The sequence below is a fragment of the Coloeus monedula genome (assembly GCF_965178545.1).
Source record: "Coloeus monedula genome assembly, chromosome: 2".
Classification (NCBI taxonomy): Eukaryota; Metazoa; Chordata; class Aves; order Passeriformes; family Corvidae; genus Coloeus; species Coloeus monedula.
In genome coordinates this window covers 31436356-31464329 of record NC_138782.1, presented here as the reverse complement: position 1 = coordinate 31464329, position 27974 = coordinate 31436356, and the positions used below count along the sequence as shown (strand labels likewise).

Here is a 27974-nt window from a genome sequence, read left to right as displayed (position 1 = left end):
TTATGGGGAATGAATCTCCCCCGAGACCCTAATTGCTTCAAATGCTCTCTGCTCTATTTAGATTTGATTTTACCCAGTGGTTTCAAGCAATACTGATCCTGAATGTCTGTTGATCTAGGGCTGTACCCTGGCTGACATCTGCTTTGAAGGAGTTGTGTGCAGGTCTGTTTGAGTAACATTACACAGGGCAGAGAGGACTCTGCTCTTCAGTTAGAGGCTTTATAATGATCCAGTCAATACAATGTTTTTCTTCACAGAGCCATGTGACCACAATGGTTTTCATATCTGTGGATTTAGTTTCAGGCTAACGTGTATCTTTCCCCTATCTTCGTGTGGGGTCCTTGCCTCAGCTGCCCCCTGCCTCAGTTTCCCCTTCACAAACTGGTCATAGCTCCCCTCACTTGGGCCAAAGTGCTGCCAAAACCTTGATAATCCACCCTGCCCTATCTGAAAAGGGACCTTTCCTGCCCTGCCTGGTGGAAATACCCGCAGCAGGCCCCACTGCTGGCAGCCCTGGCATCCAGAGGTCAGCAGAGAGGGGGAGGAACATTTGTACCCTCTCGGTGCACACAGACCTGCTTCATGGCCTGGGCAAAGCGGTGCCTTCCCTCTGCTGCCACAAGGACAGAGGCACGGCTCAGTCTGTGTGGTGGCGGAGGGTGGGGGGCAGGAGGAGCACAGAAAGCAGACAGATGGCTACACAGCCAGCCCGGCTATTACCGGAATAAATTGGGTAAATCACAGGCTAAGCAGTTGCTCTCCCTGCGGTAGAAGAGGATCTGACACTGTGATTGAAAATTAGCAGCATCTCAGAGGCAATCATGGCTGGGAAGCTTGCTGTGCTGGGAAGCTCCACTCAAATGGGTGTTGCACTTGGAGTATGTTATTACTGCACCTTAAACCACAAGAACAAAATGTTTGGGACATGCTAATGACACCAGGAGAAACAGAAGCATTTTGATTTGGTAGTAATTGTAGTGATTATTTGCTACCAGGGCAGACATGAACACAATATAATGGGTCTGATTATTTATCAGCATTCAACACCAGAAAGAAAACAATGCTGGTAAATAGCAGAGGGTTTATTTTGGGGAACTGTTTAAAGCCAAGAAAGGACAAAACATCTCTGTTCAAAACAGGGCCCATGGAGGGTCTGTGGTGAAGATCTGAAAAAGGCTTTCAGGATTCACAAGAGCTGTATATGATTGAGGTTTGGCCCTGATGTGTTTGGCTTGGTGGCACTGCCAAGGCCAGGTTTGCTGAGAAGCCTGCCCTTGGGCAAGACCCTGACCAACATACTGCCAAATGTCACCCACTGGCAATGAAACCACCCAGGGCAGAACACTCTGGCAACCCACTTTGGAAAAACTTGGCAAAGATGCTTTAAGCACTTGCAGGAGCATCACAAACAGGAGAGCTGTAGGCACACCAGGACAGGTCTTACACCAGTAATATTCACCGTCCCTCAGTGGGGAGCAAAGGCCTGTGACACCCCTGCTGTAGCCTGCCAACATGCTCCCAGGCCACTAGAGCAAGGACAGATGCTGACCAGCCTGCCTTGGAGTGTCTACAGCACATGCCAGGGCAAGGCAGGCATTGCTCCTGGGGGACCCTTTGGTAGAAAACAACTTTCCTCCCTGTGCAGATGGCAACCACTTTCCTTTCAAAGGGGCTTTGTTGTCTCCCTTCACTTCCCCACTTGGCATCCAGCTCCCATGGCACTTTCGGTTCCTCCACTCATCCAGCCTCGGAGCTACTCTGCTGTGAGCACGTCAGACAGGAACATGCAATCAATGCTGGCCAACCCACTAACAGACCCAGCTATTATTACAGCAGGCACTGATGTGAGCAGCCACAAAAGCCAACAGAACTTCGGGCTCCTCGTCTGTCCGGAGCTGCATGCACATCCTGCCCCAGGTTAACTGAAAACGTGGTCAGGTCCTGCCAGGCTGGCATGCAGCTACAGATGCTCTCAAAGCATCTACAACTTCTGTTTCCTCACCCCTTTGCTTGAATAAGCCCACTGAAATTTAGCTCAGGAAATGGTGAGATACCAACGTGCTTAAATGTTCTCGTCATCACTGATGTTACTTCTGCAGAGCCTTGCTGCTTCAGCTGCATCCTCTTTGGTTTGCTGGGTTGAGGTTTACCATGTGAGGGTTACAAATCACTGGAGGACGCTTGCTCTTGCCTTCCTAACACGTTCCTAAATTTTGAAAGATAATTACATGCATAATATACCCATCATAAGCCTGCAGCAGTGCTCAAACCAAACTCACTTTGTTCCTATGACACATGAACACTGCCTGCCACCCAGGACAGACCTCACACACTTCAGAAACCTGAGCCTGAGCTATGCCTTTGTGACCAACCTCTGCACACAGCGACCATGGATGATTCAGGTTCAGCCTAGCTGTGCCAAGGGACATGATGGATGCCAGACAGCCCTGATGGCCCAGGGTTCTCCCAGGAGGCCCCAGCACCCACACTCTGACGGCAGAGAGGATCTGCAGGTTGCCCATGTGCAGCCATGCAGATAGATCAGCAAGCAGCCCAGATTTCAGGCACTCCCTGAGTAGCAGTGCAGTAGGTGAACGGGGTCACCCCTGGGCTCACCATCAAACACATGAGGGCCAAGTCACCACTGAGGCTTCCACATGCAGAAATTCTTGGAAGTGTAACGGCAATGAACATGCATAAAAGGCAGTGCTGGAATGGCTGGTTGCTGGTGCATGTGCCTGTTTGGAGCTACTGGCCCACCTTGAATGCTGGCAGGAGCAGACCCTGCCACTGAAGAGGCACAGGAGATGGCACTGGCACACAGTAACCAACCCCAGAAACTGCCCCCATGTCACCACCCTCCTCAGCCAGAGGTGGCATTTGTGAATGTAGTTTCCTAGGGAGTATTTTTTATTTTTTCTTCTTTCTTTCAAGTCTGTAGCCACGTAAATACCAAGCAGCCACAGCGTCCTGTGGCACAGGGTTCCCCAGTGCAACCCTGCACTCTGTGCAGATCTACCTCCGGTTGTTTGCTTTGAACCTGCCACCTGCTACTTTTATTTGATGTCCCTGAAGTTCTTGTCTGAGAAGCAACAGAATACAATCATACTCTAATTTGTATTGAGGTTGCTTTGTCTTGAGTCGCTGGTGTTCAGGTGCCTGCTTCTTTCTAATTCAATGGTGAAAGCTCCCAAGTGCCTCAAGGGCACAGATCAGGCATTTGCAATTTTTTCTCCACTTTTCCAATCATTACTGGTGTGATGCACTGCAAAAGTCTGCCAGTTATTACCACTAAGGGATGAGAGTGCAGAAACAGGAAAGGAATACTCATTACCCTCGCCTTGGCATATGTAACCCATCTGTATGTCCTCCATGCATCACTGCCTGCAGACACCTGTGAACACACAGCCTCATTCATGCCCCTCCCTCCCCTGCCTGGGCCCTTCTGCCCCTGCTCCAGATGCACATCCACCAGCACCCATCCTTCCAGAACCACACTTGCATGCAGGCATGCCCCTTTACCTTTACTCCTCCAAGACATCCTTCCACTTAAAATATAACTAATATGCCATAAATATAAACACCACAGGCACATAAATGCCACTGTAACTGCACTGTGTCTTTACACCCACGCTGTATCAGCACATACCCCATTCAATCCTAACTTGATACACATCCTTGAATGCATTCTGACATCCCACACCTTGCCACAACATGCTATGCAGCTTCAGGAAGAGCAAGGGAAAGCCCAAAGCTGTTTGAAGGACATGGTCTGTCCAGCTGGAAATTCTGCTTCTCAGTTTTTCCTGTGCCAAGCCATGTTTCAGTGGCCTCCATCAAGTCTGGGGTGAGAACCCTGGCCCCAGCAGCACTGCCAGCTTTGCCCATTTTCCTGGTCAATCCCATAGGTAGGCTGATGGGTCAACACTTAGCACACAGCTGGAAGCAGGGTGGTGGGTGGGTTTTCCGAGCACCACTGTGCTTCGCAGCATAGAGGTGGTGAGTGTGCCACAGATGGAGCCCTGCCAAAGACTGACCCAAGTAAGCACAGGGCACCCTGCTCGTGGGTGACTGTAAGGGGACAGAGATTTCTGCACAAATGAAACACACAGGCAGAAATATATAGATATACATATCTCATATGTGTGCGTGCAAGTACATACATATAGGTAAGAAAATGTTTGAATAAAACAAAGAAGAGATGATCCTGGGTGCTGGCTGCAAAGGGACACCAAGGTACACATGTAACAACCCACTTTGCCACTGCTGTGATCTTGGTTCCTCTGTGTTATTTTTATAAGGCCATAGCATTAACCTAATTAATTTACTTTAATTGGAGAACAGTATTAGCTTAAATGGTCCCACTTAAATAGTAGAGAAGCCGTAGCCAAGCTCTTCAAACAGCTGCTTGTCCCCATTCACCCTCCTGCAGATGGTTAACACAGCTGAGCTGCACTTTGGCACAAGAGCCCTGCTCTCTTCAGAGTGTTTTCTGCTCTGAAGGGAAACACCTGCACGTCTCCAAGCAAGATGGCTCAGAGCAGAGAAAGGACTCAGCTTAGAAGTTACAGGCTCCCCTGCTGAGCCAGGACCCAAACCTGGTGGGAAGCCTAACACTGGAGCCCAGAGTTCCAGCAAAGCAGAGGTCCTGAGGGACCCGCGCCAAGCTGACCATGCTCACAGTGCTTTGCTCAGACCTCAGCCATCATCCCTGCCTGCTCTGGCAAAGGAGGGAGTGTTTGCACAAGCTGGTGTGGAAGCCACAGAGGTGAACAGCTCTGCACTGATGGATGCCAGAAGCAGCAAAAGGGGGCAGTGGCTACAGCAAGGAACGGCACTCCGAAGACCACAGCTCAGCTCTCATTTCCCTGGTTTCTGCTGATAGCTCCTGCAGTGGGTGTTGGGAAAGTGCTCCCATATGCCAGGGTCTGGCATCCAAAGGAGGCCAGCATCCTCACTCTCCTTTGTCAGTAACATTGGTAACTATAGCTGAAAGTACCCTGTAAGATCTTCATGAATAGCACCAGCCTGCCTTCTTTGAGCTTCAGAGTTGATGCCATATTGCAGTTTATCATCATGCTTCACCACAAAAACTGCCCTGTTTTGTTGTTAACCTGGAGGCCCAACCTGCAGGGAGAGGTGATGGGTGGGCCTGAATTAAGTAAACCCAAACACATGCTGGGGGCCTAGACAACAACCCCGGGGGCAGCAGCAGCAGCTCTACCCCCAGCTGATCCTGGTCCATGAGCTGGCTGTGCACTGCCAAGCTGTATGCCAGCTTCCCACCCTTCGCCAGCTGTACCCTGCCTTCGGAGCGCTACATGTCCGTACCACCAGCTTAGCGGATACAAGGTGAGTGCATCCCTCTCTGTGAGTGTACAAAGCGGACTTGTAACAAGCTTGACCTGGCAGATGCCTAGAGATGATCAGCATTTGTGGAGTCACAGCCACCACCACAGTTTTCAACGGCATCTGGGGCCCCAAAGGTGGGTGTGCTGAGCAATTGGGCTGTGCTGGAAGAAACATCGCAGAGAAAGGCATTCTGTAAGGGAGGTACAAGAGCAAGGGCTCGGGGGAGCCAGCAAGTCACCATCCAACCCTTGCAAAATTGGCCAAGGCCAATTAACAAGCTGCAGCTGACAGAGAGGGGAGGATTTCAAGATAAGAGAGATGGCAAGAAGCCTAGAGGAGATCAGAGCTTGGAGGGAAGAATGGAAAAGGCCTCCTGGGAATGAATCTAAGTAGGACTGCTAAGGGAATTTATGCTAATATCTCTCAGGAGGCCTTGGAAAAGGGGATATAGGTAATAGCTTTGTGAGATGCTAGTGAAGATAGAGAGTTAGGAGTGGGGGAGAGACAGGAATTAGCTCAAGTAGATAGCTGGGGGTGGGGAATGCACATTAGAAGTACCTGAGATGGAGTTTTTAGAGCAAGATCCAGAGGAAGGGGTGAACTATAGCTAAATTATAGAGAAGAAAAAATGCTCTGGCTGTAGAAAATCTCAGGAGAGATGCAAGACTTCCTGAAGTTAAAATTACAAGCCAAAGACCAGCTGGGTGGTTACCCACCCTTCTGTTTTGCGGGGCTGGAAACCTCCAGTCACGCTACATCTGATCCCCAAGCAATAGGCAAGGCACTCAAAATCCAAAGCACCGTCTTGGTGAAGGAAGCACCAGTGAGGGACAATGTACCACACCAGGTACACCATACCTCACATGGAGCAGCTGCACATGCAAAGAACCTGGCATTCGTTTTGCAAAAGCTCTTCATTTTCAAAGCCATTCACTCGCAGACGTGGCCTCCTTGTATTGTGGAGTGCTTGGGACTGGCTGCACTGTGTCACAGCTCACTCTACTCCACCCCCTCCTGCACCCCTGCCCACAAACACCCAGGAGACAGCAGATGCACGAGACCCACCAGAGGTGTGAATATAGCAGCTGTTACACTTTATTTCACTGTGGGGTTTTAATTTTTTTTTTTCCTTCTGATTGAAAAAGAAAAGACAGAGAAAAGTTACAAAAGTAGTAAAAGGCAACAATATCGGCAGGACATCCCTGTTCCCTGCTCCTACCCGGGCAAGGCAGCCTGCCCCACCTGCTGGCTGGCAGGAACACACCGCTGGGCGCCAGCACCTCGGCAGCTCTTGCTGGGCAAAGCCTGAGGCTGCAGGGCCACGCAGGGGCTGCCACCCCAGCCTTTTGCACAAGGAATGTGCCTCTTAGACGGGTGCCAGGCTATGGCTGTCCCATCTCCTGAGCACAGGGATTTGGTCCAAAGGAGCAACACTTCCTGTCCTGCACTGGTCAGCTTGATCTGGCAGCAGTTAAAAAGCTGAAGCGTGCCATCAAAACAAGACAAGCAGAATTTCTACAGGGGCAGGAGGAATTAGCAGAGGAATTAGGCTCTCTTGGAAAAAGGGACTTGCAGGGAACCATGATGGTCTGCCAGAGGTTCCTCACCAGTAAACACAAGTGACCTCTTGGAGGTGGTGCTGGTGCAGGGGGTGGCCCAGCTGTAACAGTCTGGAGCCAAAGAGCAGGCAGAGCTGGGACAGCATCAGGACAGACATCCCCTCACCACCTTGCCCAGCTGCTCTGCCTGCCTGAATGACAGGCGTTAGGGAGAGGAGGGTGGGGGGGGTGGGATTCAGGTCCCCAAGCCTACAGCCTTGCCCCAGGGGTCTCAGTGAAGGGCCCAGGCCAGTTCACTCGGTAGCCTCCTACTGGCAGCTGGACTGACCATTGGTGTCAACCAAAAAGCAGCATCAAAGACCTCCACACTAAGGCAGATTTGAAAAACCGAGAATTATTCTGTATTACTCACAGTTGCTCCTCTTGATCTGGACAAACAGTAAACTACCTGCTTTCCCTTGCACTCAGATACAGGCTCATGGTGGGGAATGCCTACACAAAGAGGTTACTCTCTCCACTAGGTGCAGCAAGAGGAAAGTCCTTGCTCTGCCTCAACAGGAGAGGTGGGAGCTTGTTCTATGAACTCCTGCCTTGTGCACAAAACACACACGCCTCGAAGAGAGATCCCAGTCAAACACCAGTGGCAGCAAGGCCGAGCATGGTCCTAACAGCCTCAGAACTGTCTATGGAGGAATGTCCCCCACCTTCACCCGAACTCCTGTTATTTCCACCAACAGCCACAAAACCAACTGCTTTTTCCCACTCCTTGCTTCATCTGGGCATATTATACCAGAGGAGTCTACCTGAATTTAGCTAGCATGAACAAGGGGTGTGGAAAGCTTGCTGGAGACATTAAATTGGGTTGAGTCTGGTAGTACCAGTTAGCTCCACCATCATGTAGTGGGACAATACTAAGGAGAAGTGTTGCATACCCCAGAACACAGACTGCCTCAGCAGAGAGGAGACCCATGAGCACACAGTCACCCCCAAGTTCTTCTCTTTGATGATGAGGAGTGTAGTGAAGGTGGGTGCTGTGTGGCTTAACACAGACCTTCCACTCTAGAATTTTATTCTAACCTGACCTACATATGGATGTCTCACTCTCCCATTTCAATCTCTTTTTGGACAGTATCACTGAACTGCCAGCAGATCATCTGGAATGCACAGCTAGATGTGCCAGTTTCTCCTCCACATGTCTCCCTGTCCTAGGGTTTTCCACTTAAGAGAGCTTGATGTGAATGCAGTTATAACAATCCCAGAGAGGGATTTTCTTGTTTTGCAAGCAGCTCTGTATAGCCTCTTTCTCCAATCCTGAGCTCACTTCTGAGTGGGAGAAGTGTCAGGTCTATAGCAAAGCACTGTTGACCCAGGTATCCTTGGGAAACTGACTGGATTTGGTTTCACACCCTGATCACTCATCCCTGCTGCCATGCAGGACACTCTGACCCCTGAACGCCTCATGTGTATCTTCAATTACCACCATCCTCATGTTTGACACTGCCTTGGTGGCAGCTCTTGCAGTTTGTGGACCTGACTGGTTTGCTTTGCCCTGAAACGCAAAACTCACTCCCTTTGCCACTGCTCAAATACATCAGTGGTATGGGAACAGGCACTACTGCCAAGCCATTCACTTCCTCCTGCCAGAGCAGCTGCATTGCAAAGATGTGTCATTGCCCCTTCTTCTCCCACCCCTCCCCTTGGGTATCACCACCTCCCCTTCTCCCTGCCAGGCAGGACATTGGTTGATAGTTCCTGAGGATTTTTGGAGAAACTCCTTCAGTAGGCACACGACGGTTCTTCCACTGGAGCTATCGGGCTCAGCGGCTTCAAGGTGCTGAGGGAACGGAAGGCAAAAGTGGAGGGATCATACATAAAGTGGGGCGGCGGGCAGCCTCCGCTGATGCTCTGCAGGGGAATAAAAACAGGCATGAAGTCAGTGCTCGTATCAGCTGCAAACAGTGAAGTTCTTGCCTTGAGTGATTTGTCCTCCCCCTCTCTGATACAATTACACCTCCTTGAATGGGTGGTCATGCTTGCAATTAAAGCATATGGCATTAATATAAGCAGCGGAAGCACTTTGCTCACATCCTTGCTCCTACCCTTCAAGGTAAAAAGCTGGCACACCTCCTTCCTCCAGTTCTGAGGTCCCTAGGATCCACATGACTAGGGCCCATGGCACCTGTAGCCACTAAGTGAAATAGGATATCCATGAAGCATTTAGAGTACCAGAGTCAGAAAGGTCAAAAGGTATCACATGGAAAAACTAAATTCACTTGGCCTTGAAGTAAGACCTAATAACACTTTTAGAGCATGGAGACAAACCAAGCCAACTCTGAAAACTCTTTCTTCAGCTCCATTTTAAAACAATTCTCCAATAAGGATTTACAAACCATCCTTTCTTGAAGTCCCAGGCATGCTGAAACTCTCCCGGGTTTTGGTTCCAAACTCCACAGTTTGACAAGGAATGGCTGAGAGATATGCAGAGAAGATCCAACCCCCAAGGCCTTATAGACTGGTTTCTACCATGGCCACTAAAGACCATTCTCCCGCCTCTGACTCCCAGTATTCAGAGCATGGTCAGAGCAGCTCCAGAGTAAGTAGGCCAGAAACCCCCATGGACTCCCTGCACTGCGTGACAGGACAAAAATGCTGTTCTCCACTAGGTTGTGCTGGGATGTGTGGATCCCAGAGAAATTAAAGTGCCAAAGAAGTGATTCCACTCTGTTAAGTGTGAAGAGCTTTCTTTTTACTTTTCAGGAACTTTGTTTTGTTTCTTTCCTTATGCAAGCAGAAAGAATAGTGGGGCAGCTACTTCACTGATACTTTTTGGCCAGGAGAGGAGGTCTCACTGCTCTATGGGCCAGGAAAGTGTTTAATCATGATTCTGCAGAGTTAGTTCCCAAGGAATAGGTGGGATGTTCAGCTGCTCAGAAACTCATGCAAATGTCCCCTACTCTCATCTCACTTCCATCACTCTTGGGAAGAGCTTTACCATTATTTTCACACAGGTTAGGAAAAAAAAACAGTGAGAAACAGGTTAGAAAAAACCCAAAAACCTACAGGTTGGGCAGGGAAGTGATTGAGAGCAGCCCTGCAGAAAAGGACTTGGGAGTGGTGGTTGATGAAAAACTCATTGTGAGCTGGCACTGTGCACTCACAGCTCAGAGAGCTAGTGGAATCCTGGGCTGCATCAAAAGCAGTGTGGCCAGCAGGTCAAAGGAAGTGATTCTCTTCCTCTACTCTGCTCTTGGTGATAACCCACCTGGAGTGCTGCATCCACTTGTGGAGTCCCCAACATAAGGAGGACATGAAACTGTTGGAGCAACTTCAGAGGAGGACCATGAAGTTGTTAAGAGGACTGGAGCACCTCCCTGATGAAGACAGGCTGAGAAAGTTGGGGCTGTTCAGCCTGGAGAGAAAAAGGTAGCATGGAGACCTCACAGGAACCTTCCAGTGCCTGAAAGGGATCTTACAGGGAAGCGAGAGAGACACTCTTCTGCAAGAACTGTAGTGACAGGACAAGGTGTTATGGGTACAAATGGGAAGAGGTAAAATTTAGTCTAGATATTAGAAAGAACTTTTTTCCTGTGATGGTGGTGAGACACTGCAACAGGTTGCCCAGGGAGGTTATGAATGCCCCAACCTTGGCAGTGTTCAAGGGGAGGTTGAATAAGGCCTTGAGCAGCCTGGTCTGATGGGAGGTGTCCTTGCCCATGGCAGGTGGGATTGCAACTAGATGGTCTTCAAGGTCACTGCCAACCCTTAACGTTCTATGTGATTCAGACTGGGCTCTGGTGTTATGTGACTCCCTGTTCCTTTTCTAGGCCTTTCCGAACTAGAACCATGGTTTCCTTTGCTCAGCCTGCACTGTGGGACTGTTCCTCAAAGAATTAGGCTTTTTAGGAACAATTACCGACTCTACTGTCTCATAGAAGACAAAGGTTCATTTTAGCACTTCAAATTCAGGTCTGTCAGACAGCTGCAACCACATAAGAGCACGGCAAGGTGATGTCTTGCTGCCTCCACCTCTGTTCTGCCTGGGTTTTAACTTGTCATCACAAGACAAGCACATACAAATATCCCTGCTTAAATGGTTTGTCTCACCCAGACACAGCAGATCAGAATGAGCTAAGGAAGTGTCCAAGCCCAGGCCCTGAGTGCTGCAGTAACTGCAGCAGGATCTGGAAGCCTCTGTCTCCAGGCTCTTGGTCACAGCTCAGCCCCATGGGGCAGCATCCTTCATGTCAGGAATGACCTCTAAAACCAGTGTGGGCAGCTTGTTCCTGCCTAGTTGGTATCTCTCCTGCAAATTAAGATAGGCACTTGAGAATGGAAAATGCCAATGTGGTGCTTGGCATCAGCTGTGCGTGGAGTTTCAGCCAGACAATCATGCCCTGCTACCTCCCCCTGACACCTTGGCCAGCAGCATAAGAAACAAGAGAGGCAGATTTAAGGGCCTTTACTCAATAGCCACCTGCTGTGGGGTTATATATGGTGTATGCTCTGGCAGGCCTCAGAGCTGGAGGGTAACATAGCAACCCCTATTCAAAGCTAAGGGGCAGAATAAATCAGCACATTTGTCCTTCTCCAGAGCAGAGAAGGTCCCCTGCCAGTGCCAGGAGGGAATGGGAACAAAGAACCTGGCAGTCCTCTCCATTTTGAAATGCCAGACAGGATTAGGGAAGGCAGCTGAATCTGTTCATTTCTGGCAGACGGCAGATGAAGAGGCTGGGGAAAGATGGGCCCAAAGGACAGACAAAAGTCATCTACAAAACTCGCCAACTTTGGGAGGGAAGTTGCACTATGATTTCTCTCTGGGCCTTTTTATGGGGCCAATGTGTGAGGCAGAGAGCCTTTCCAGGGCACTGCCAGGATGATGGGCACAGAACAAAGGTTGAGGTGAAGGTCAGGGATGTGAGAAGACACAGGAGGATGCAGAGATTCGCAGGTGGCCAGGCAGCTGCGAGGCTCAAAATGCACCCAATCCTGCCTTTTCATCATGGCACCTCTCAAGCAGCCACAAGATGACTGCTGGCTTTCAACAACAGCAGACAAGGGCAGAGTGAGAAGGGGCCTGTGCCCAGCTGCAGGCAGTAACAGGAGAGACAGTAACCTGACTGCCCTCATCCATAGCAACACCCTGACCAATCTGCACTCCTTTATAACCCCAAGCAATACAGGATCCTCATGCACCTACTCCCTGACTGACAGAGCAGCACCTCTGCTACTGACCTTGCTGGAGGTAAGAAACCTCCAAATCCCTCAACTCCCTTCTTGCAGAGGAGCATTTTTAGATTGTAGCTCATATCCAGCCCTAGGGATCACCAGACCTGATCTGGCTTAGTCCAAGACACCATTTGGGATCACAGCATGTGGTGGTCTGCTCCTGATGAGTAGCACAAGGCAAAGCTCTGTAGACGTATTTCCAGAAAGAAAATGGAAAGAGCCAGCTGCCAGAGAGGGGAACGTGTTCCTGCCACTCTGTTGCTTGGGCCAGCTGCCTCCTTGTAGTCTGGGCAAACGTCCTAGCCAGCCTGCCCTTCTCCTTGGGCACACATGCCTGGGACTTTGCTTTGACTAGGGAAGGGTCTTAGGAGTCATTGCTGCTGCAGCAGGTCCCCAAGGAGTTTGCCATAAACCTGCCTGACAGCCCCTGGTGAGCAACCCCAGGCCAGCTCCTGCAGAGGCTCCTCAGAGTGCAAACAATCCGCACTTGACATTAAAGGCTCATGTGTTCACTCTAATGGCATTCGGACAGCTGGGTACCGCTCACAAAACGGAGCCTAATATGGGCCCTGTGCTAATGGAAATCATTAACCAGAGCCCTCAATTTGCTAAGCAATGTATTTACACAGCTGGAGAGTGGCCCGAGTCAGGTTCACTCGGCTGCCACAGGAGAGCACACAGGCTGACATACAAGCTGTCACACACACGTGCTCACTTGCACACACTCACCTGCCCTCACATGCCTCAGGTTCTGCCCAATACACATGGGCTTCCCTGGTCACTTGCCCACATCCTTCTGTGCACAGAGACTCCTCCTGACTTGGAAATCACAAGGAGAGCTGTTCCGCTCATACAAATCTTGCCTGCTCCTAAAGTAACTCAAGCCATGCAGGGCTGGAACTTCACAGCATCCAGGGGATGGGCTAAGGCACCACAGCTCATCACTGTCTTGTACACCTGCTCAGAACACAAGGTAGGTCCAGCACCTGAAGATACCCATGCTGCCCCACTGCACACCTTTTTTGAGTTAGATGAGCTCCTAAGGGAGGTAAACTTGTCTTAAATACATTTCAAGCAACTATGCACAGACCACCTTGGTCAAGAATGCCTCTTCACCCATGTACATGTGCCTACACGTACACTCTTGCCAACATGCACTGTTGTCATCAGTAGCAGTATCACCTTCAAATACAGGGGGGCAAATAAGCAACCAGGTTTGAAACATATCTGAAGTGCATTAACAAAGAAGCACACCTAAAGACAGTGAGTGGAAGGAATTGTCTCAAAGAAGACCAATAAGAGTAAACATCTCAGCAGAAATGCTGATTTCAATCATATTAGCAGCTCTCAGAAAACAGACAAATGCACAACTGTTCCATAAACCCATCTGTAATATAATTGTGTATTTCAGCAAGAAAAGAGTACACAGGAAGAAGATAAACATGTAAAGCTAAATCTATTAATATGAAGCCATATTCCTCCTAGAAACAAGTCCCTTACTTCTATGAAGTCTGGGAAAATATCCCAAATGCAGACTGTAACATAATTTTGGTCTCATGATTCCACAGAATCATGGTTCTCCTCTTTGGACAAAGCCAAAGTGAGCACAGGTCCAAGTGAGCTTTCAGTTGTGGAAATTACAATGCCCTCAGGAGGGGGGGAATGCAGTTACCCAACACAACAAAGAGAGTGGTGTGCTAGGGGTGATGGAAAATTAAGAGGACTCTTTGGTCCTCTTTCTTAAGAGCTCTAGTATCCTGGTGGGATTCAAAACCAGATCAGCTTGTGCACTCTGCCAACTCACCCCTACTCAAGGCTAATCCAGCACAGGAGTCCCTTCTTTCCTACTCTTGGCCCCCAGTGGTTGGGAAATGCTGCTGAGCTCCTTTTAAAGGATGCTGCCTTCCAGTGGTGGGTGAATGATCCCTTTGCAGTCTGTAGACTCACTTGTTAAAAGTCCTTAGGGATGAAAGGCACCATGTAATTGCAAGTTGTAAAGGCGCATCCGATTCCCACCACCACCCTGTGTGGAAAGGAATAAATCCCCAGAATAGCTTTGGCAAGGACAGATTCCTGCCTGAGATGCTGCCTGTTTGTGAGACAGCTGCCTTGCCCTGGAGTGGGCAGAGCCAGAGGTAGCACCAATGTTCAGAGAGTGCACAGAAAGAGTAAAGGCTGTCAGACTCCACAGAGGAACATTTACAGGTACACTGATTCAACTCCACTTTGTCCTCCTTCCTCTCACCCCTGCTAAGTGTTAGAAAAGAAACTTCTTCACACTTCACCTTTGATGTATGAAGCCATCAGCAGTGAGCAAGGGAAGGGGACCCACACACCTGCTCCTAGGTACATCTGTAATTCCAAACATGGCTCTGACCAGGCCACTTCCCATCATCTCTGCCTCAGTTTCTCCAATGCATAGTACATACATGTTCTGGTTTCTGCTGGGATAAAATTGATTTTCTTCCTAGTAGCTGCTGTATCCTGTTTGAAGGTTTAGATTTAGGATGAGAACAATGCTGACAGCAATAACTAAAAATACCAGTCTGTTAAGCAATGTTTATACTAAGTTAAGGACTTCTCAGCCTCTCATGCCATGACAGTGAGAAGGTTTGGAAGGGCATGAGAAGCTGGGAACAGCCAGGACATCTGACTCAAACTGGACAAAGGACTTTTCCATACAATATGATGGCATAAGCTGTTGTTTCGCCTTCCCAAGTAACCATGATGCAGCCCTCCTTTCCTAGAGATGGCTGAACACCTACCTGCCCAGGGGAAGCGGTGAATGAATTCCCTGTTCTGCTTTGCTTGCTTGCACAGTTTTTGCTTTCCCCATTAACCTGTCTTTATCTCTCCCCACAAGCTATCTCACATTTACCCTCCCAACTCTCTCCCCCATCCCACGGGGGTAGCAAGTTAGCAACTTCATCATGGGGTTAAGCCACGACAGTACACCACAGCCAGGCAGCCAGGATGAACTAATTAACTTCTAGGTGTTTCAGCCTTCTGATGAGAGGTGATTTCTTTTCATTTACAGTCTTGCTTCGGGCAGTTTTCAAGAAGTAGTCGCTGGCAAACAGGACCAGCTCCTCCAGTGGAGCAACAATTCACATTTAACTGCTTATTCATTAACTCCGATAGGGCCTCTGACACTTTATTCCAGTCACAGACCTGGAGCAGCTCAAAGAGTAACTTTTCACAGGCAAACTCCTTGCCTCCTGAAAAGTCTGTCCTCCACCCCCAGGTTCATAGAGAATTTTATTTCAAGGAATAGTTAAAAGATAGACCATGACAGAACTCCATTTTATGACTACTCTGTTCCTTTCTTTTCCAAGAAAACGCCATCTCCAAATGTTGTTCTGACAAGGAACCCAAAACTTTGCAGTTAGCACAGTTTTCTTACGTTTTTCATTACCCTCCCCTAAAAGACTGAAAGACCTGTCTTCCATCACCAACATAAGGCTGCCTAACACCTATGTCCTTCTATACCACCCCATTGCAAAGAGCAGTTCAGTGGTTTACAAACATCCCCATTCCTCTTAGAAAGGTTAAAAAAAAATTTTAAAAATATCAAACATTTGCAAATGTGTGTGCAGAGTTGTCAGGTGGCAACTACCAGACTTACAGAGGTGCCACCAGATAGACAACACTGAACCTTTTTGGAAGGTACTTCAAAGGGCCTAGCAGATGCTTGCTGGTCACTTGCCCAAAAGCAGAAATAGCCAGTTTCAGCTATGGGTCCCTGCTGGCACCAGCAGGATAGGCCTTTCTTCTTCCCTCTTTCACACATCTTTAGATACGTTTTTGACAAAGCTGACTGCAAGCTTTGATTCTGCCTGCCTGACAACCTGAAGGAAAGAGGCTGCACAAAAAAAAGGGACAGATGGGTCATTCGGAGGGGCAGTCTGTTGGTACTCCCTGGCCAAGCTGGGGAACTCGTCACTCCAGGATCCCAGTAAAGGTCATGCTCTGAAGGCAAAACAAATCTCTTAAGAACAAGTGAATGAACCCATGTTTCCCTACTAGTGAGCTGTGTCTTGCACCCACTTTTTACCTTGTGATAAGGAATTGCCTGTGGTTCCTGCATTCCTGCAGTTCCTGCAACAACTACAGGGTGTGCATGTGCCTGAGCAGGAGGAGAGGCAGGCACAAGAGTAGCTCCAAACAAACACAGACAAGGCACAATCTGGCCCTAAATCTCCAAGTGCATCTGAGTCCTTAGTTTTGGTCTGTACACAAGTGACACTACCTCATCCTTTCCTTCCTCTCCACCCTCCCCGTTCCAGCTCTTGCTGTGTAGCAGGAACACCCTCCTCTCAGAGAGATCACACCAGCTGCCTCTCAGTCCTCCTCCCTTGGGGCCAGGAATCCCAGGTACCATGCTTCCCAGAGCCGGCACGTGGTGTGTACTTGGGCATGTGCACCTTCCAGTTTGCATGAGGCCAGGGCAAGCAGATTCCCTCTGGCCAGGCAGGCTGGCACAGAGCAGCACGCTGCTTTCAACTTGAAGGGTACACAAATTAAACCTGCAAAGTGAGGATTAATTAGCCTGGCATGAGCAGGCTGCGAACACATGCTGACAGTGTGCTTGCCCCTGGACAAACCGCCCCAGCTGTGGAAGCCAAGCACAGGAAGTGGGTGTATTATGGGAGAGGTGTGTGGGAAAAGAGGATTACAGCTCTAGGGACTGGGAGGTGCCAGGTTCCCACAGCCAAGAAACAGCGAACAAAAGGGAGCCGGGAACCACTGCAGTGGGCCTGGATGCAGTGAATAGATGTGCCTAATCAGCCATCTTGGACTCTAAGCTCTAGCAGAGAACAGTGGCTCTCTGTCACCCTGTGCCATCCCCTACATCTCTCTCTCTGCTCCATCACCCAGGTATGACCCAGAAATCATTAAATCTGACCCTCTCTCTGTGAAACATGCCTTGCCACTTTCCAGTCCCTTGAACCATGGTGCCACTAGCCATAGCCGCCACTGACACACAAGGCTGTCCCAGGAGCAACTGGGCTGCACCTCCTTTCCACCACTCCCCACCTCCCCCTATTTTTAAACCAGACCCACAACCCACATCAGACCACAAGGCAAGAACAGCACTGAAAATAGGAAGTCAGCCTCCTCACTCACCAGCCACTCGCTACTTTCACGATGCTGAGTGGATTACAGAGCTCTCAGCTATTTCACAAAGTCTATTCTGTGGGCACTTACATGATTCAACAGGTGTGAGGGCATACATGGCAGGAATTTATGAAAAGCAGGAAGCAATAGAAGTTCTTGTCCTTAAGGAAACAGAAGAGAGACATGACAGTCCCATTTTTACTGCTGTAGGCAGGCTAAAGGCTGGCTAGCCTTTGCCATGAAATCCAGTAAAAGCCAGATATTTGGAATCATTTCTAAACAGACAGAGGCATTCTCCCCTTGGCTACACTGAGCAAACTCTGGGAAAAGTCTTTTGTCAGGAATTATTCAGAACAAGAGCTGGGGTTCTCCAGGACCAACTATCATCTTCAGCAGGAAGTTCAGTGGCTGGGCTGGGAGGAGTGTAGGATACCCAAAGGGATGTTCATGCTCCCACTTAGCAGAGGCCCTTCTCCACTTTGCTCAGCAGAGGCATGCCCATCAGCTGCAGACAAGACACCACTTGGGGAACTGGAATGCCAAAATCTCCATGAGGGGCTTCTGAGCAGCAAGTAATCCAAGGTTGTGACTGGCCAAGGAGGTGAGTCTCTCTTGTTGATTCTAAGGTCAGGGTCAGGTTTAAACACTCAGTCACATACTGAAAACAACCAGGAAGGTTTGGGAAACTGTTAGCAAGCTGCAGTTCGGGATTTCTGCTGCCTGAGATGCCCGAGCTGTTTATACTCATGATATGGTATGAATAAGGACACAGTTCCAGGAACACGGCTTGAAGTTCTCCCTCACCCTGTCCTTCTTCAGGTGAGTCACACTTTCTGCTGGTTTCTCAGTATAACTCACTCTGAAATTGTACTCATGGTATTTATCTGCGTATTTATATGCATCCAATGCTAAATGCTTGCACAGCTCCTTGGGAGCCTGTGATGGAAGGGGCAACATCTGTATTTTATATACATGCATATACACACAGAACCTTCTGGCTTTTTAGAAATCTTTACTTTGTGCTGTGCAGCCAGAACCAGAGGTTTGCACCAATATTGCTCTGTCACCTGGTATGCCTTGCATTTGTTAATAGCTCAGGCATCTGCCCAGGAGGTTCTGGCCAACACATCTCCTGCTCAGCTCCAAGCTGAAAAGGTCCCTTGTTTCAGGAGAAGAAAAGCCAGCATGTTTCTGCAGTGGCCTTTTAGGATGTAGAGTAAGAGATAAGAGACAGGGAAGTCATTCGAGGGATCTGGCCCCTGTCCAAGCAGAGGGTGTTCTCAACATTGATAAGATCAAGGCAAGAGCACAAGAGGTTTATGTTCCAATTTAAAATTCTTATTTTTACATAGCAGAAAACATCTCTCTGATCAGCCAGGTTATCAGATTGGCCTTGAAATCCTTCCTTCCTTTCTGCCAGCCCCAAAAGATCCTTGAGACACAACTGGTAAGCCCCTGGGTTACCTACTGCTCTTAAGAAAAGCTCAGCTCCACTAATCCCATTCCGAGATTGCATGTAGAAGTTTGTGAAGGAAGAACAAAAACAGGAATAAATTACAGCCTTTTAACCCTCATCCCAAAATGGCCTGGAGAATTGAAGACTGGTGGTATACAGACACACTGGAAGACAGGTCTCTGCATTCAGAGCTGGCCAAGCCTGGCCTAGGGCAGAGGCAGTTACACCCCACGAGCACATGGTCACAGTCATCCTCCTTCCAGCGCCAAGGAAGCATCTCCATTGCAACACCCACCTCACCCCGCAAACACACTCTAGACAGTAAAATACTCTCACACGCATGTGCCCCTCTCCCACTTCCAGTGTCTTGCTTCCAGTTACAGACATGACACTGGCTGACACTTCGGGGCACCAGTGACCAGGACTGCACACTCACACTGCCCACCTCACGTGCAACACCCACATAGGCCAACGCCTGCCCCTGACCTTGCAGTGACACGTGCTTTGCTACGTGTAGCTATTATGTACAAATCCATAGTTCATGTACATGCTGTGTCACCTCTAATTTATCTCTGCTCACCTGCCTGCAGGGGCTGATTCTTCTGTTCCATTATCCTTTACTGGGTGGGAAGAGAAGCAAGATTTTTTTTTCTTTTCTTAATATTATTTGCTCTTCACTGTAGGCTGCCACCTCTCACAGCTGCTATTCCTGAAAACATTCCAAACCGACTAAGCTGCTGCATGTTAGAAAAGGTTATTAATCTCTCTCCCATAATCTGTCTAGGTTCTTAAACTAGTCACATCACTATCCATCATCCCACTAAAGAACCACTGAGTGAGTGGAAAGGCTGTAGCTGATCACCACCCAAGCTGGCCCATGGGAAACTTAAATACAGGAAACAACAGCAAGGTGACACCTTAGTGTTAAAACAGCAGCAAAACCCAACTCAGGTCACCTGCTTAAGAAAGACTCCCAAGGACCACAAACATTTCCAAAGGCTGTAGCTGTGTTTCCATGCCAGAGGGCAAAGACACTGCCCCTCCATCTCACCTTCCCATGGGAGACTCCTCCAGCAGAAGAGGGGAGGAAGGCATAGCTGTAATGATGCATGAGAGCACAACACCTTGCACCCTGACATGCCAGCGAAGCCCCAAGATGTCAACCCAACCAAAGCAACAGCCAGGAGGAAAAGTTTTTTTAAAAGCAGGCATCATCTCACAACCACGAGACACTGATCTCAGCAAGAACAAGATGAAAATGCTTCACTGATGATATTAGACGGTCACTGTCATCGTTGTCGTCACACAAGACAGAATAAGAACAATCCCTTCTCCTATGAGTTATTCAGCAGCAGGAAAACTGAAGGGATAAAGCAAGGATCCTTCCTTCAAATCCCTGGCACAAGCCATTAGATATCCTGCCTGTTCCTCAGATCAGTTCACTCACTACATCTTCATCCAGCTGCACGCTCTCTGGCTATCTGTGGCATCTCAGTTCAGAAAGAGACTACCTGATCTGAAACAGGAACACTTGTGCATCAGTGCTACAGTGACACAAACAAAGTGGTTCACATGGTGATGTTTCCTGTTCAGACATGCAGACAGCTGCCTGGTTCCTCCTGTAACAGCTCATCAACCCATCACTATGAGATCTGTCTTCATTTCTTCTACCCTCACCACAATGGACAGGTCCAACAATGAACCTGTTCCACCAGACCCTCAGCAACAGAGGGCCAAGCCTCTCGCTTTGCCTCCTGCTATCACTCTTGGCAGAAGGCCACATTCAGTAGGCCCTCAGAATAGCCCTTCCAAGAGAACTTAGGTCCCTGGTGTGCTCTGACTCCATTACTGAATGTTCGACAAGACCCAGAAATCACAGAAGGGCTGAGGTTGGCAGGCACCTCTAGAGATAGCTGAGTTCAAACCCCCTCCTCTGAGCAGGGTCCGCAGGAGCTTGTTGCCCAGGACTGCATCCTGGCACATTTTGACTCTCTCCATGGACAGATTCCACAATTTCTCTGGGCAACCTGAATATCTTACATTTCGACTTGTGCCCATTACCTCTTGTTCTGCTGCTGGGCAACACTGAGAAGGAGCACCATGCCAAGAATGTCCTGCTGGCTGGATTGAGGTTTCCCTTTATATGATGAGAGCACGGCACTGTCTTTCAGAAGTACTGACCTCTCTCAGCTGCTTCCAGAGCTGAGGCACTTCAGCAAAGAGTTCTGCCAGGGACCTGCTGCCTCCTTTCTCAGCTGGTTACAAAAAAGTGGGCACTTACAATCACTTGAAAAATGGAAGCAAAAATGCACCTTTACTTAACAGCTCTGCCACCACAACAGACCAGCAAGAGGCTGTGAAGTATCATATGCTATTACCATGGAAGCCACGAGTGCCTCAGGTGGAGAGGCACTGTCCCAGCTTGGCAAAGCTGGCCAGAGAAGAGTGGATTTTGTGCCACCTGTCAGAAAAGCGTGCTCTCAGTTTCTGCTGTTTATTTTAGTGCAAGCTGATGTGGGCTTAAGGAGCAAAGGGATAATTCTCCTTTCAGATTCTCCAGGGGCACAATAGTAAGCCACAATAATGAGCTTAAGATGTCAGGAAACCACCTCAGTGAGGCATCACTGAAACCCAAGGGACTGGAGAACCATCATCAAGCACCACTGGAAATAGCTGGTGTCTGGGGACAGACACCCAGAAAAAACCCAGTGAAAGAGCACGGGGCAGGCATAAAGGAAGGTGATAAACAAGATGTGCTAAAACATTGCAGCAGGATTAGACAGCTGGTAGGTCTGAAGGACAGGCACAGTCTGGGAAGAGCTCATGGGGCACAGGAGGACACAGCTATACTGAAAACAATCCAGGCAGAAGCACATGAGAGCACATAAGAAATCAGGATTAATTGTGCAATCAGAAGTACCAGGTCCCTGTGGGGCTGCTGGAGACAGGATTGAAGAGCCCTGGCACAAGGCATACGAGAAGTCAGAAAAATACCACCCCCAGCTCTGCACAAGGCTCTAGCCAGCTCTACCTGCTCCTCCTCCTCTCAGATACCAAATTCATTTCCAGAGCAGTGATGGGCAAGGGCATCCAACAGCGTGCTTATCAACAGCTTCTGGGTGCACAAAGGCATCATTTGTACTGCCTGCTGGGCAAGGTAAAAACCTTGAAAGGATCCAGGTCTGTCATTCATCCCTCTTGCAAGGCCATAAAAATACTGCAGTGAAAATAACAGCTCTATCATGAAGGATGTTTGTTTTCTTCACCCTAATCTTTTTTTGCCTGTGTATCACAAACATGGAGGATCATGGGGGGAGGTACACCTGCTTTGGTGACAACATGCAAAGTCTCAAGCAAACAGAATCATAGAACGTTTTGCGTTGGAAGAGACCTTCAAGATCATCCAGTTCCAACCCTCTGCCATGACAGGGACACCTTCCACTAGACCAAGTTGCTCAGAGCCCCATCCAACCTGGCCACAATTCTTCTTCCAGAGATGGGGAAGCCACAATTTCTCTGGGCAATCTGTTCCAGTGCATCCATCACCCTCACTGTAAAGAATTTCTTCACAAAATCTAATCTAAATCTACTGTCCTTCAGCTTAAAGCCATTCCCCCTTGTTCCAGCACTACACACCCTTGTGAAAAGTCCCTCTCCAGCTCACCTGTAGCCCCCTTTAGGTACTGGAAGGTGATTTAAGGTCTCCTAGGAGCCTTATCTTCTCCAGGCAGAGCAGCCCCTGCTTTCTCAGCCTGTCTTTGTAGGGAAGGTGCTCCAGCCCTCTTAACAACTCCGTGGCCTTCCTCTGGACTTACTCCAACAGTTCCATGTCTTTCTTCTGTCGGGGACTCCAGAGCTGGATGCAGCACTCCAGGTGGGATCTCCCCAGAGCAGAGTAGAGGGGAAGAATCACCTCCCTCAACCTACTTGTCACATTTCTTTTTGATTCAGCCCAGGATGCATCTCTCACAGCACCATACAGCATTGACCAAAAGAAAGGCAAGGTACCCACAAAGGACACAGGGGTTGGCTGACGAGTCAGGGAACAGGCTGCTAAAGACAAAACTCTCAGAGGTGCAGGCAAAAATCTACAAGGACAAGACCTGAGCACACCTGATAGGGATGCAGGCTGTTAAGCACGGAGATGCTCGGGACACTGCAGCATCATCCCAGCTAAAAAGCCATCTGAGCAATGCAGCTCTCATCTGCCATCACCCAGTCCCATATCCCATCTGGTTCTGCAAACACCAGTGCACCATGCAGGTATAGTCCTGTTTCCCCAGCTTTTTACCAGGCCTCTCACCCCTACCAGACACCACTTGGTCAAGAAGGATCCAGATGACACCCTACAGGACAGCTATGCTGTATGAGCTCATAGCATGGGATGTAGGCTTTTACTCCAAGGAAGCTTTAAAACCACAGTCTCCAAAATGGAAAAGACCATGTATTATGAGCCTTGTCAGCACCTAACCTAAATTGCAACTACATTCTATACTCCACAGTAGCAACTTTTGTAATGCAGCTGATCAAGCCATAGGAAATCTCCAGAAATCATCTTCTGGACACAGATGTTCAGTGAGAATCACCACATTAGGAATATGTGGAAAGACAAAGGAACCGCACCGGAAAAGAGCAACTTACACGAATTTTAATTACTCTAGTCTTCGCTCCACAATTCTTCTTGAGCAGCATCTTCTGAAAGAGAAGTAGAATCCAGGGATTAGTAGAAATACCATGAAGGAATAGAAAGAGGGATATTGTAAGGAGTCTCTTTTCATCAACGTTTCATTAAAACAAGATGGATGGATGGTTAAGTGAGATATGAAAGATTAAGAATTACCAAAGGCGGACAGCAAGTAATCATCCTAATCTGAGACTGTCTCACACAGCCTGCACAGAGTCCTTTGGCAGGGGCTGATACCCTGAGTTTTGAAAGAATATACAAGAGATTTCACAAGGAAAGAGATGGAACAACTGCCTGAAAGGAAGTTTCTTCTTAATTTCCGTCAATTACTGGTTAGACTTTGCCCTGAAGCAGGTGAATTTATCTTCCTTTACAAAGGAGAAAATAGACTATTTCATGTAAATGTGGATGTTTCCATTATTTAACAGATAATTTCATTATGCTTATTTATTCAGAATTTTAAAAAAACAAGGTAAAAGCACCTGCCTGCAGTCCTAAACCTCTTTGCCATATACTGCAAGAGTCATTAAAGTTGTCATAACCTGAACCACACAATTTAGCAAACAGGATATACTCGAACCAGCAATTATTCTGGGAAATTACAGAAATAAACGGGTGAGTTGAAGCTCTATCCCAGTTTTGAGGCAGTGTTTTGAAAGCTGGAGAATGAATAAAATCATTCTTTCCCCTCAAAAAATTGTCACAAAACAACTCCCAAGTGGAAAAACAAGGCTTCAAGAGAACAGTTCCTCCATTTTAAAAATTACTTCAATTACATTTTTCATACTGAAAAACCTGGTGAGGGAGGCATGTCAGGAAGAAACTTCTCCATCAGCTTTTGAAAGAAAGAAAAGATTTTCCCAGCTCCTGTTTTTAACACTTCTCCAGTTGGAAAGCTGTGTGAAGTATGGGAAAACACTCCCCACACTCACATGCTTTTGCAAAGCAACTGAAGTGTTTTTCAGATGAAGTTCCTAAAGAGTGTAGAAAGACATCCCACCATTTTACCAATATGAGTGGTAAATAGCGAGACTTTTCTATTTTCTCTCTTTGTTTGTTGCCTTTCTGCTTTCTCTAGCACAAAGCAAGACAAAAGCAACTCAGTACAGGGAGCCTTGGAAACTCAAAAAGCTTAAAAAATCCAAACATACAAACAACCTCCAAAAAAATTCAGAAGAAAAAGCACCACCCCAAAATTGAAGTCAGCACTTAGGTGAAAGTATTTATTATTTTTCCAGTAGAAAGTACTGCTGGGAGGTGGGAAGAAGTCCCATTCCTCCACCGCCCTCTGTCACTCTACATCCCATAAGCACGTCTTTGCAGTCCCAATCCACATTACTACCCAAAACTTGGAGAGGGAGTTAGCGATCCACCCAGCATTTCTACACACATCAGCCTCTTTGATCTAAAATCCAGAACTTGGCACACTCACACCCCACTCTGAAACTTTCACATGAGTGGTTTGGGGCTCAAGGACAGTGTATTTCACTATCCAAGCCTGCATGGGGAAGAAGGGAGGTGCTGCAAGGATTTCGAGCTTTTACTGTTAATCCTTTAGCAGGTGAATCCTATTGTTGTCTCCATTATTCAAAGGGCTCAACAGGAGCCATGCCGGATTGCTCTGTCCCCAGGTCTGACCTGGCAGCACAGCTCCAAGGTTTCTAACCTAAAAGGACCCTACCAGTCTTTGCACTAACCAGGTAGGAGCAACAAAAGGAACTGCTGAACTGAACTAGCCCAGCCCAAGGCTGTCCCACTGAACAAGTAATCCTCTGGGAATTCCTATAAAGTATTGCAGGACTTGATTCCCAGGCAGGCTGCAAGGCAGCTACTGTAAGGCTGGTATTTACTGTGTGTGAGGTCACTGCCTTTCTTGAGACCCCCACAACCACACAGTGAAAAAGACAGAGAAGGAAGGAGACCTTGGTAGGGCTCACAAAACCCAGGGTGGAGGGAAGGGCAAAGTGAGGAGCTGTGAGGTCTTGCAAAGTTGTGGTCTCTCCTTAAGCTTTTCTTCCAGCTGCTGTGAAATGTGGGTGGGTGGGTGGGATGAGGAAGGGCAGGCTAGATAGCTCAAGCCACAAGCCCACTGGTGGGATAAAATGTGCGAGACACAGTCAGGTTGAGCAATGGAAGTGAGAATCAGGACTTGTGATTTTGAGCCCCATCCCTTAGGGGAAGAATGCTGTTAGAGCAGAACTTATCCTGCAGCATCTCACTCGACCACAAGCTGCATGACTTTGGGTGAGAACCTCAGCTTCTCCAGGCTGCTGTAAAGCTGAGCTTTTTAGTGGTACTTGGCTGAACCCCCAGGATAAAGTGAGGCTGTGACACAAAATTCTACTGTCTCAGTAGTACCACTGAATCCTCTGCTGAAAGGGGAAAAACAGAGCTCTGTTGGCCAAGGAGCAAGTACAACACCTTCCAGTACAGTCCAGCGGGATGAAAAATGCCTAGCATGGTCACACCCACGGGACCCCCAATGACTTCATCAGGGCACAACAAAAGACATTATTTCCCCACTATAATCAGCAGAGGCAGCAAGATATTTATCCATCCTGGCCTTCTATTAAAATATATAGGGAGGAGCAACAGAGGCAGAAATTACAAGATGACACCAAAGACTGAATGAAAGGCTTGTAGGTAGATGGACAACCAGCCAGACTCTTTCAAGAGAAATTCAAGTGCTCACCTGTATCCCAAGTCCTACTCTTCTGGCAGAAAACAGAAGTGATTTTTAGTGATGCTGTTGTGATAAGCTTTAATTATATGAGAATCTTACCACTATTTACACTACTGCTGCGGTTTGCAAAGATTTCATTGTGCAGCAAGACCAAGATACCCTACATAACAATTTTTGTTCCTCTTGTGCTTCCTTTTTGTTCCTGGCATTCCTCTTGATGGACTTAGTAGAGAAATAAAAACATGACATCCCCTCATCCACAGGCTGTTAAACTGGACCATAAACCTCAGCATGGGAAGCTCTCTGGAACTGCTAAGTTCTCTTATTTCCACTTAGACTGAAAGCAGAGCAAGACCACTTGTGCTGCACTCTCACAGCTTTCAGGTCCCACATCATAGTAAGGTCCAAAACAGAGAGAGGGAGAGAGAGAGAGCAAGCCAGCCACGTGATCCTGCAAGCTGAGAATGAATACATGGAAGGCCAGTTATCAAATGCTATTCTATTTAATCAAATTGCTTCCACCTCACTAGCAGCCACACGCTTTCTGCACCCGGCACTGTAAAGCCATGCTTTACAAAAAGTAAGTCAAGCCATCTTTGAATGGTTTTCCATCCCTCAGCTTTCCCTTTCCTTGCCAAACCTGAGTGCAGACTTTCGGACAGGGAAGCTAAAATGCAGTGCTGCCTAGCAACAGCCAGGGACTTTCCACGGCAGCCTCTCCTCATCCTCCCTCTGGAGACCTCCACGTCACAAGCCAACCACGAGATGCAGCAACTCATTAACTCCTATTTACACAGATACAAGGCAGAGCTGAAATAACATTTATTTGGCTACATGACTTGCAGTTGCCTAAAGCAGGGGAAATGGCCTATAAGGAAGGTGACATATTCAGTTTAGTAACTCTGGGATCATTCCTAACTACTAGACCAATGTAAAAGTACACTTTTATTTCCTTGAGCTATTTTCTGGGAGTTATGACAATGAGCAGAGCAGAGATTTCTCAAAGGTCATGGAGGATATTAGTAGCAGAGCTGAGAATAAAACCATAGGGTATAGTTTCCAAAACTTTCTTCCACCTGCAGAAAATTGAATGCAAGAAAAAGAGGCAGTGTCCCTATTTCAATTAAAAAGTCTTTCCTGCTGGTCTCTGACAGAACTGCTGGCATCAGAGCTGAAACATACAGCTTAGGAGCACTATTATTTGCATGAAGGGAAGTTTATTTTGCTATCTACTGTGACTTCTACTAAAAGGAGGAAATGACATGACTAAGGAAATGTTAAAGCCTTTTTGAGGACACAACAGTTATGCCTCACTCTAAAAGCAAGCTGAATTGAAACATTTCAGGGTTAATCCTCCAGAAAGCAGCAGCATCAGTTCAGCCCAAGAACCCGCCCACCAACCTCACCTCCTGCTCATAACCCAGAGACTCTCTCAGTCCTGGGCCTGGATTCAAAAGAAAGTTGCAGGGACTGGAAATAATAGAGTCACATATTCACCAAATGAAATGTGGTAATGAACCCCTGATCTGCCACACGCGTGGCTTTGCTGCACATCACTGCCACATCAAAATACCCCCAATTAGAGCAGAGATGAGCCACCAGCCCTGCTTCTCTTTGAGCACAGCTCTCCAGTCCAGCCTTGCTTCAGCAAGTATCTCCAACTGCTTAAGCAGCAGTACTCCAAGTCCTCTAACACTGACTTGAGCAGTTCTGAACTCACCCAGAAGGAAATGGTAAATGCCTGCATCTGCTTATGCACAAAAGCTACCATAGAACTATTCTATACAAACTGCACCATCCAGATGACTGTAATATATATTAACAATCAAAATACAGGCATTCTGAATGCAAGATCCCTCTAGGAATAGTGATATCCCCAAGATGAATGAATTTATG

At 48.0% G+C, this 27974-nt stretch overlaps 1 protein-coding gene across 4 annotated transcripts in view; it reads right to left on the bottom strand.

Moving 5' to 3' along the window:
- The window catches only part of LOC309570272 (uncharacterized protein), a 104383-nt gene that overhangs the window by 37495 nt on the left and 38914 nt on the right, over nt 1-27974 (bottom strand). The window contains exons 4-5 of one of the 4 annotated variants that reach the window (XM_082276984.1): nt 23353-23403; nt 6466-8816 (exon numbers count right to left, since the gene is read on the bottom strand). The exons of 1 other annotated variant lie outside the window; for it this stretch is intronic. In XM_082276984.1, coding sequence (XP_082133110.1) covers nt 8688-8816; nt 23353-23403 — 180 coding nt within the window. In that variant the 3' untranslated portion in view covers nt 6466-8687. Of the gene's footprint in view, nt 1-6465; nt 8817-23352; nt 23407-27974 lie in introns of those variants that run through there. 2 more of the 4 variants (XM_082276983.1, XM_082276986.1) reach the window with 2 other exon arrangements.